This window comes from Colletes latitarsis, chromosome 9 (assembly GCF_051014445.1).
Source record: "Colletes latitarsis isolate SP2378_abdomen chromosome 9, iyColLati1, whole genome shotgun sequence".
NCBI lineage: Eukaryota > Metazoa > Arthropoda > Insecta > Hymenoptera > Colletidae > Colletes > Colletes latitarsis.
In genome coordinates, this window is record NC_135142.1 from 21,322,637 (window position 1) to 21,334,291 (window position 11,655).

Consider the following 11,655-nt stretch of genomic DNA (forward strand, 5'->3'; position numbering starts at 1 on the left):
TGGTATCTTCAAGATAATGAAACCTCTAAGAAGGCATTTTAAGACCTCTAATAACAGCTAATCGACACCTTATCCGGTACTCTAGGTTCAAGGAACTCTATGGAAAACCAGTTTCTTAAAAAAAGAACTCGGTTGGGTTAATTATGCCGTGTATAAGCATATCTTGTATCTCTAGGTTCAATTATGGTAACGCTAATATCGCATTTCGTGTACACGTGACACACAGAAGTTTGAAACGTAATTAAAAGATTTCCTTTATGGGCAACTTTGCAATAGTATCGATGTACCTTTGCAATATTTAATTTTGAAACGTTTATCGATTACACATTTTTAAATTAGATTCCCCGTGATAGTGAAACATTTTTTACTATCTCGTGGAGGTACTTGCGTAATATGTCTCGTGTGGTAATGTGAAACACGAGATTACTATTTGCAAGCTACGTGTTAAGTACAGCGTGTAAAAATCAAAATGGCATTTACATTTTAATAGCAGCAACTTTCACGTGGTTCTAGAATCTAGATGTTCACGGTGTCACACGGTATAAATACTGTAATTTACAAATAAAATAATTGTATACCTAACTACTTAGAGCAACTTTATACGATACAATTATTAATAAAAAAATAACCTGTGAATTTCATGTGAAATTTGAAATTTTATTTCGATTAGTAAAATTCTTTAACTTTTAAAAATATCTGTATTTTATGAACTCCTGTAAGCTGGCTAAACACTATGATTAAGAGACAATAATATCAGAACACACTATGAAGCTAACCACAATAATTTATAAAATTAATTATGTTGGTTGTAATTAAATTTATTGGTAAATTTCAGATTCATCTATTAATTTTATATTAATTTCAATTAAATTTAATTCAAAATTAAAGCTCTAAAATTGTAGGAAAATATTCATAACTTTGATCAGTTTTAAGGATTAATAAAAAACCTTTTTTCTTCAGAAAACTTGCCCACAGGGTCAAAGTCCAGAAAGATAAAATATTAGCCTATGTATGACTACTATCAAATAAAAATATCTACCTTCCAATTTATTTAAAACAACGACTTGTGTTTGGAATATTAAAAGCAAACATAGTGCGAGTCTCATTCTTGAAACAGTTTTTAAACAGTTTACCGGTTACGTATTGAACTATAATTGATAGTTTAAGCGAGCCATAATAACATGGAGCCAAACTGTCGCTGTCCTAGGTTTTCCAGTGCAACCAGCTCGATCGTTTCCTGGGTAGCAACGACTGAAACGTTGCATTCCACGAATACAGGGCGCGTATGTTACGTGACGAACGGGCAGGGGACCTATGCGATAAAAGAAAAAATCAGTCGAAACCGACCAACCGTGAAAGTTAGTGGTTGGCCGGACCATTTACCCTGGAAACGCTCGCCCATATAGAAGTGCGTCGCGACGCGACCGCCAGTTTCGTCCAGCTACCATCCCGAAATCACCTACACCTTCGCCATGAAGTTCCTCGTGAGTACAAATCGATTTTACATCTTTTCTTCATCGCTTACAATCGTCTTAATTTGTCTTCTCGCGTAATTGGAACACAATTAAAATTCCCAATTGGAGCGATCCATTTCTCACTTTACATTTATTATATATCATTTAAGAATATCGATACGTGACTTTTTTACTACTGGTATAAAATATCCTAAACTAACAATGATCCTTATAATTTTAAAATTGTAAAAGATAAAAAAGTAATTTATAGATATTTCAGTTTTGAAAAGTCGAGTATTTAGTGTGGATTAGGAATTTTGATCTATTTCTATGCACTGTAATCTTAGGTACATGTTTAACGATTAGTTTAATATTTTATTACTTCAGTTTATTAAATAGGTATTGCAAATCTTTGTAGTACGTTTGGTAATCGTGGTTATGGGTAGACGCTGATGCATAGTGTTTTGATTTTACTGATATTATGAAATTTAATTTGACTTTTTTACTACTGGTATAAAATATTCCTCCTTCTTTATGTAGTTGAGAATATTTTAGAAGTTTACTTGCAATATTAATTACGAAATTATTCCTTTGCAATGAGTCTTATGTTAGATTTATTACATCTATGTCTTTTGTTACGAATGGAAGGATTTGTTAAGAATATTAAAAGAACCTTTTTACTAGTAATATAAAATATTCCTCTTTATTGATAGTCTCTTCTTTCTTTATTTCGTTGAAAATATTACTGGAAGTTACAATATTTTAAAAGTTTACTTGCAATATTATTTACGAAATTATGTCTTTGTAAAGAGTCTCATGTTTTCTTCAAGTGATTAAACATTGTTGTGAAATCTTCTCGAAAATGATTTAAACGTTCAATAAAAATTAAACAGTGTCTTTGATTGAAGTATTTTTCTATATATTCAATTTATCTTTTCAATTGTAACCTTCACTGTGGGAGTACTCAGTTTGCAGCGTAAATTATGTTGCACGAGTCACTGAAGGCTTCATTCGACCTCAAACTTGACTACTTTTACCAGTGACGTAAATTTCATATTAAAATTTATATCATAAAAGTCTCTTTAATTTAATAAAATTCTAAACATTTCATTTTCATTTTAAATATTCATATAATCACTGAAATCTCGTCCATACGTTAACGTATTTCATAATTTGTTAAACCTTGTTAATTTTAAAAGTCACCATTTGATAATTTTACACTTTATGGTGAAATGTACTAAAGGATGACAGCTTTCGACGCGATTTATCACGCAAGTGAAATAAACGCGCGCAACGACAAATGATTAGAAAGCTCCTAGATAGGAAAACACATAGTCTCCGGTTTAGCCGTAATCCATGGAAATTTTTTAACACACTTTCGACCTGGTTTCCATTATCGCGAATGTCGAATCGCGTTAGCATTTGAAAGGTGTGTACCTATCAAATGCTTTCATCCTTTCCCTTTGTGAGAACTAGCTTAGATCGTGTCATTTCGGGCACGCGTGTAAGTATGTTGCGCGCAATGGTGTGCATCGTGAGAAATCGGTACAGTGTGTTATCTAGCTTTCTCGATCGAGATCGATATTTTCCAATTCGCGTTCCTTCACTTTTACGTGTACGAACGATCGTGATATTTAAAGACAATTACTTGTACGGACACGTATCATAAATCCTTATTTTGGAGTTAATTTATATTATCGCGATTAAGCAAAACGAGAGTAAACTGGGTCAAGTTAGAAAGAGTGGCCTTTAATATTCTTCTAATAATATAATATTCTTTAATGTGGTTCTTTAATATTCTTGGATTTTAGAAATTGGAGGATGTGAAACTGAGTAGAACCTATAAGAAAATTTATATTACGAGTTATTTGAAAATTTAGTAAATGTATTAGGTTTCTTATTTAACATTTTTCTATTTTGTTGGCAAAGCTATTGTTATTAAAACTTTGTTACGTTTTTATTACGAGAGGCTTTGAAAGTCGTGATATATTTTTCTCAAATAAAAAATATTAAGTAATAACAAATGAGAAGAACCCATGGTTTTGATAAATATATAAAAATTCAACATTGTTAGAGTTAATGGATTCAATGATAGTAAGTAGATCGTTTACTCTGTTTAGATAAAATTTCGAACAAGTTGAAGGCCATAGTTTAATTAATGAATAAAACGAATGTTAGGATGTACTGATAAATATTATAAATTCTAGGTTTTAGTATTAGCTGTGGTGCCTATTTACGCCACTGGCGATGTGTTTGGAGACCTTTTGGGACAAGAATTTCAACAGTTGACTGTTGGTAAAGTATACTTTTTATATATTTCACACGACAATAAATAAATTTTCAAGTAAAAGTTATTTATGTATTTAAACACCGATCTTTCTATGTTTTCAACTTTTGGGTTAACGAATCTACCGTAGAAAGAAAGATCAGTTCTTCAAGGAGTTACTAACAGTGCTGGATCAGACGTTTCAATTAGCCTTTGGAAGAATTGACAATTGATTATCAATTTCTGATTGCCTTGAAATTACAGACACACAAAGATTCTGTAATTTGAAGGAAAGAAATTACAATGACAGATACAGAATTTTTATAAAATACGTTCAGCGTTTCACAGAATTAGGAAACGTGACATTCAAGAATCTTTAATTTCTAGTCTCTCAAAACAGTCTAACAACACGTATTAAAAATAGTTAAAATTTACATGTGTGTAATTTCGAAGCTACTAGTGCTTTATCCATATTTGAGTCACTGTTAAAAGTGGCAAAGCTTCCCCTTTAAAATGCTTTTTGGTTTTTGTCGATCCGACTTTCCGTTTCGAAGATATCGTAATTTATATGAAGGGGCAATTTTAAAAATTCCGCTCTCCGTCTTACAAAAGTCTATTACATGCTTATTAAAAATACTAAAACTTTAGATGCGTGCAGTTTCGAAACTATTAATGTTTTATTAATTATTGAGGCATTGTTAGCAGCGGCAAACCTTCCCCTTTAAAGTGGTTTTTGGTTTTTGTCGATCCGATTATCCGTTTACGAGATATCGTCGTGTAAAGGAAAGTGAATTTTTTAATTTCCACTATCTCTATCTCCATTTTACGCTCGGACCTCTCGCTCTCTCTCCCTCACTCACGCGATGTCCGCCTTAGAGCAGTCTATCAACGCGTATTAAAAATACTAAAACTTTGAACGCGTATAGTTCAAAAACCACTAAGGTTTTATTAATTATTGGGACACTGTTAGAAGCGGCAAAGCTTCCCCTTTAAAATGGTTTTTTGTTTTTGACGATCCGACTTTCCGTTTTCGAGATATCGCAATTTATGTAAAAGGGTATTTTTCTTAATTCGACTATCTCTGTCTTCGTCTGACGCGTCGCGCCGGACCTCCTTGTCGCGCGTGAGTCGAGACAGTCACGTGACCAGGAAGCGTAGTATTTCCAAGAATTTACTACGCACTGTTTACTATCTACGCGCGCGGGGGATGAATGACTCGCGCGAGCGCATTAAAAACGTAAACAAACGCTTCGGACCCTTATATTTCCGGAACTAGCCACCGCATCGACTTGAAACTAAAATCGCTATATCTCCGGAACTAATAACGCTATCTACTCGCACAAACGCTCATTTTAAAGGGCATTTCATTCTCTATCCAATGACTATACCAGCTACTATAATTTTTACTATCTTTTATGTTTATTTTGACATTTACTTTGACGCTTGACTTGAAACAAAAATTATCATATCTCCGGAACTAATAACGCTATCGACTCGCACAAACGCTCATTTTAAAGGGCATTTCATCCTCTATCCAATGACTATACCAGCTACTATAATTTTTACTATCTTCTATGTTTATTTTGACATTTACTTTGACGCTTGACTTGAAACAAAAATTATCATATCTCCGGAACTAATAAAGCTATCGACTCGTTCGAACGCTCATTTTAAAGGGCTTTTCATCCTCTATCATATGAACGTAACAATTACTATAATTTCAGCTATCTTCTATGTTTATTTTGACATTTACTTTGACGCTACATACCCAAAGAAGTTTCAGCAATTCCTATTGATGACACGACTTGTGTGCAAGCACACTGAACTATAGATTGTTTATGTAATTGAAAATAAATCTAAATTTGTCTACAGAATGTTCGCTTAATTACTAACCAGCATTTTTTCGTAATTGTTTTCTCCGGAACTAACTACGCTATCGACCTGAAGCAAAATTCGTTTTCAGGGGTCATCTAATGTAAATTAACACACTTCCACGTAGGTTGTAAATTTAAAAAAAATAATACGAAATAAAAAAGAAAGATGTCTAACGAATAAATTTCAAAACACAATATTCTACACATAGAATGCACAATTTAGGAGTACATTACCTCGTAAAAGAGAAGAGACCGATCATTTATCCAGTTATGGTAGGAATGGTAATACATGAAGTGTCGGGAGGTTTAGTGTTAAACAACCCTTTTAATTTTCCAGACCACGTTCGCGAGAGAAGGCAGGCTCAAAAATACAATCCATTGAATCAAGCTCCGGCGCACATACAACAGCTTCTGCAAGTACAGAATGCTCGTCCACCGCTCGTTCACCTTCCGCCACAACCAATCCCGAAGTTTGGACCACCTCAGCCAGCGCCAGCGTCGCAGTACCAGCCACAAGTCTCGTACGGCTCGGGAGGCCAGCCACCGAATTACAAGAAACCGATTGCTCCCCAGCAGCCACAATACCGCCCCCTTCCCGCTAATTATGCTCAGCAAGCCCAACAAAACTACAACGCGGCGCAACGGCAACCTTCCTCGAAACTGCCAGCTCACATTCAACAGCTACTGCAGTACCAAAGCAATTTGGGCAACGCCATCCCTTAAGAAACACGGTCGATGGACTCGTGATGTTACGAAAAGAATGGTCGTGAGATGTCATCGGGGGTCCACGAGTTCCCTTTCGTTCGCTAGCTTCGAGTAAAATGCTTCGAAAAATTTGCTTTCTAAAATCTCGGAGTATTCGTTTGGTACACGGACAGAAATTTAGGAATTAATTTTAATTGTAATTTATAATTATTTGAGATTTTGGGTTATCCATAAAATGGCAATGCATCGTTTCGAATGAACTTGAGATAGTAATATTTTATAAATAAGATTGTCCGCAGAACATTAACATGGATATAAAATACTTATCATAGGTATCGTACTCAAACTTATACCACTTTTTCTGTAGCGTCATCTGTAGTCTATATTCATTTTTGATTTGTTTAAAATATTTTTCTGTTGTGATGCTTGTACTCTGTAAGGTTCCATGTACACTTGTATGTTAATTTTATTCGACGTTGTGCAGTGCCATTTATGGAATATTCAACCTTCAAAGTGGTATGAAAATAACACAGCTTCATTGAAAATTATAATTGTAGAACTGTATTAAATATTTTGGGAATTTTTGAGCACCAAATTTTCGTCCGTGTAGGTAGAAATAAAATATGGAAGTTCTGAAGAAACTCACGACTGAACAATCTGAGTAAACGTTTCCTGGTAGATAGATTAGAAATTATATATTTGACACGTTAGCAATTTTATAACGTAAATGTTAAGGTAACGAACGATTTGAGTTTCGCGGAAACGAGGAAATGGTCCAGTGACCTGGAGAAGATTTGTAGTAGAACGTATAAGCGAAGAAACCGACTACATTTGTGTATTTAATTTATAATCTTATATACGTTGAGGAAAACGTAAAGGGGTGGAAAGATGAAAATAAATATACTTTCGTTTCATTTTATAGAATTCTGCTTAATTCATTGTCCCAGATATATTTCCGTTCGCAGTATCGTTCCATGGAAAATAAGATTTTCAATAAATTAACCCAACAATTATCTTTATAATTTTAAAATTGTACGAGATAAAGAGGTAATTTTTAAATATTTCTGTTTTGAAAACTCGAGTATTTGGCGTGGATTAAAAATTTTGATCTGTTTCTATCTACTATTATACTTATTACTTCAATTTATTAAATAGGTATTGCAAATCTTTGTAGTACGTTTGGTATTCATGACTATGGGTAGAGTTTGATTTCACTGATATAAGAAAAACACAATTTATTGCATTCCAACAACAGTGGAATAATATTATAATGACTCATCACATTCTAAAATAATTAAAAAAATACACAAAAGGACTCGACATCATATTCCTTGCACAATACAACACGAATATCTTAAAACATTGAAAACTAAAAATACCAGATATAAACTTCTAGAGTAGGGTCAATTTCTAATTTGGAACATCGCAACATTGCTATTGGTGATGAATGCAATCGATTACAATTGTCATTTGTTGCAACTAGCGTGCATATGCCCAAATTCCAAAGCAACACGTGTTCGTAAAAGAATATTGAAGAAAATATTGAGTTTTTGCAAGGTGATCTTTGACCTAATATTATACATACTAAGGTAAGTGCATCAACCTTCTATTAACTCGATGATTTCTTCAAATATAAACATAGTATTCCATATTACGAGCACTAGAAGCCTAATATGAAAAATGAAGACCTCAATAAAAAAAGCAAACATTTCCTAAACCATTATTATATTTTAAATTTAACTACTACCAGTCAAAGGAGCATAAAATTGCCTATAAATCCATAATATTTAAGTTTTCATAAAAGTTCTACAAGTAAAACACGTGTACAAAAAAAAGTATTCCATATTAGGGCAATTAACCCTCCTATAAAGACCAATCGTAGAAATTTGCAATTTTGACAGACAGAAACGGGTGTCTATTTAAAGATACCTCGAAAATAATAACAACTCAGTCTGCTATAGTGGACAGATGCAGGGATTAATAACTCGTCTTCAGTTCGAAAACTCAACCTCGATGTTCGTTCACCGGACCCCATTGTCGATCGAAAGAACAGTTTCCATCGTTGCGAAGAAACTCGATTTGCCCAACCGCAAGGAAGGGGTTCAAGGTGGCACGGTATTACGTCAAATTACGTCGTTAAACGCGCCGCTCGGGCATTAAGCGCACTCAATTCGTCACTCGAGAAATCAAGGTATCATCGCACCGATGAATCCGCACAAGGGGCGGTTCCATCGTTCCGGGACGCGGGCAGGGTAACGCGGCAACCCCTCGTCGCACCCCCCTGTCCGCACGACAATCCACACGTTGCAGTCTCCGTGCAAAGAACAGCCCCAAACTGCGCCCGTACCGCAGTCACACCACCCCGCCCCAAGTTTTACCTCTGTCCGTGCCTTGAATACAACCCCCGGATGGACTCACCGACAAACAGGGAAGAGGATTAGCGAGTCCATTAAAGTCGCGGACTCTATTATCCAAAGGGCACGGCCACGGTGACATCAACCGCCCGCCAGTGGCGTAGAAACCCCCCTCTTCAAAATACAGATTTTTTCTTTCGCGAATTTTGTACCTATATTTGCTGTGCATACGTATTTAGACAGAGTGTTTCAGTGATCGTGCTGTTTCTTTGGGCAAAGTGAGTATTTTTAGTGTATTTTTAACACTAGAACCCATTCGTAATTTCTAATAAAAATTGTTACAGATTCATTCGACTGGAGTTTTGCAAATTTACCATGGTCATTCTATAAGAGAATGAATAAACATTTATTTTCATTGCATTATACATTTCTTCAAGTATCTATCATTTTAATTTCTTTGGTGCAAGTAAATACATTGTAATTGTTGGTAGTTCTAGTGTTAACATTGAGAAATTTTAGAATAGTGAATGGATTATTGTTACATTCGTATGTGAAATATATTATTTGTGGCAGAATTTTGCTGACTGTAATGGAGGAAATAAAATTGTAGAGACTCCAATAATTAAAATAGCAAGTTATATGCATGCTTAGTTTTGAAGACTTGTTTTTTGTTAATATACACACATGTTGAGATATATGAATTTTTAAGCAACCGAGGAGAGATCGAAGATAAGATTTCACAAATAGAAAATCAGTAATGAGTGGAAATATACATTAGTGATACCTGTACAGAATGTCATCACGATACAATAAAAATATTCAAAGTTTTTATTTTAGATACACTCGAGACACTGTACGAGCAAATTACTGTTCCCTTCAAACAATATATTTTTATTGAAATAAAAACTCAAGTGAGGAATGGAGCTAATACGTGTAACGGGCGAAATCGACACGGCCATTACGTTTAGAATTGGAGCATAGAATAAAACGCAAAGAGCATCTGTTTAATCATTTGTAACTACGAGTATGTCGAAACAGACATTATAGAACTGTATATAAGAAGCATTTTTTAAGATTCAGTGAGTTCGAAGTCCTTGTTCCTTTCTGATTTTTTTAAATTACATAGACTAAAAATTACACGAATCGGATGAATTTTCACTCATGTAAATCGATTGTTTTAAGATCGTACTTCCAACGAAGTCACCCCAAAAAATTTCGTGAAAATCTGGGAAGTCCAACGATCACACGTATGTATTTTAAATCACTGTGCAAAATTTCTGAACGTCGAGATGAAAGTTCCCCGTCTATTTGCGATTAGTTTCTAATGTCGTAGCTCCCGATAATTGGCTTCTAATTAAACGTCTCGAATGTAATTACCGAGAAACGCAGACTGGAACGTCACCCCTGCGGCGCAGGAACGAGCACAGATCGACGAGCTCGTCTTTCGTTTCTCCGTGAAGCGACTCTTTTTCAAAAATAGACGCCATTGGGAAGGGCGGCGGGGCGAGGGGTCACGGAGGCAAATTACAAAGGGAGGATTACCGGCAGCTGGGCTACCAGGCAACCATCTCTCTTCTGGGTCTCGCTCGCGAGCCATCCACGTCGCTCGAGAGCCCTTTGTCCTTCGACGCATTGGTAACATAATTATCGGAGTTATAGCAAGCCAAAACCCAATCCGCATCTGAAGGGGTCGCATGTGACGCCCGGTTATGAGCTGACACCGCCTGCCCTGCCTGCAACTCCCAACTATGAATTTACTAAACGACTCTCTAAAAAAGCTGCGCTAAAAATGAGCGAATTTTAAAAGTCATCGAAAAGGTCTCTCGTAACTCGATTCGAAAATTTAAATCAATGTTACGATGGGAGCAATACCATAGATAGAAACATCTTCCTCCTTGACAATTGTATACAATCACAATGAAAAATTTGATCATGTCACAAGGTTGGAAAGAGGGTTACCTGGATCCATCGGAAAGGATTACACAAAACACTCTTTAAAAGATGATTCGAAGGGGCTAGAAAAGGTGTACCCTTTAGGTGCATATGTAATGGGTATTCGATAAAATAAAATTTTATTTAAATCACTGGAATCTTCCTATCATCATAGAAATCAAAGTAAAACAGTTTACATTCCTACTTTATATTTTATCATTTAAGAAAGACTAATACATTTGACTTCGATAAATAGAAAGACAGGATTTAAATTGGTTCATCGATTAAAAAGGAATACTAACAGATATCCTTAACTAACGTTTGGAAATAAAATAATTTTATGTATTATTAAGCTTCAAAATGCATAAACTGTCATTACTATATAAATTGATAGAACCTTTAATTCTTAACATCATAAAAATCAATTTAAAGTAGGTTAAATAATCCATTTAGCAATTTAGAAAAGAAAGAGTTGACTTCGATAAATAGAAAGTAATCATTTAAATTGTTTTACCAATTAAAAATAATGCAGATATCCTTAACTAAGGCCTGCAAGTAAAATAATAATATTCCTAAAATTTTATGTATTATTAAGTTTCAAAATGCATAATCTGTCATTACTATATAAATTAATAGAACCTTCGATTCCTATCATCACAAAAATCAATTTAAAGTAGATTAAATAATCTATTGTTTCCAGTTAGTAATTTAATAAAAAAAGTAATTGTAAGGTCCAGAAGCAAAATTACGCTACTCGTAAAATTTCATGTAAGTTTCAAAATAAACTGTCATTGCTATATTTTACTTACGAGTCCCTATAGTTATTCAAGCTTGATACTAGAGTAAAAAATGGAGCCTGAAACAACGCAAGGCTCGCAAGAACCTTAATCAAGATCGATTCTCCGCGCATAACTAACGAAAAGAAAATTTCAGTCGTGGCAATTAATTACCATGCCCGCATTAAATCTCTCATCGAAAGCGAGCTAGCCGCGTGCACACACTTTGTATGCCTAATTATGAGGCTAATACGGCGTACCGGCGCTCGAAACAGACTTTGCATTCCGTGGTTT

At 34.7% G+C, this 11,655-nt stretch overlaps 1 protein-coding gene across 1 annotated transcript; it reads left to right on the plus strand.

Annotated features, from left to right (window-relative positions):
- Positions 1-3,625: 3,625 nt before the first annotated feature.
- Positions 3,626-6,317, plus strand: LOC143345674 (uncharacterized). Its single transcript, XM_076773036.1, is given in 2 exon segments — positions 3,626-3,749; positions 5,932-6,317. Coding segments are annotated over 2 exon segments (510 nt in total).
- The last annotated feature ends 5,338 nt before the right edge of the window (positions 6,318-11,655 follow it).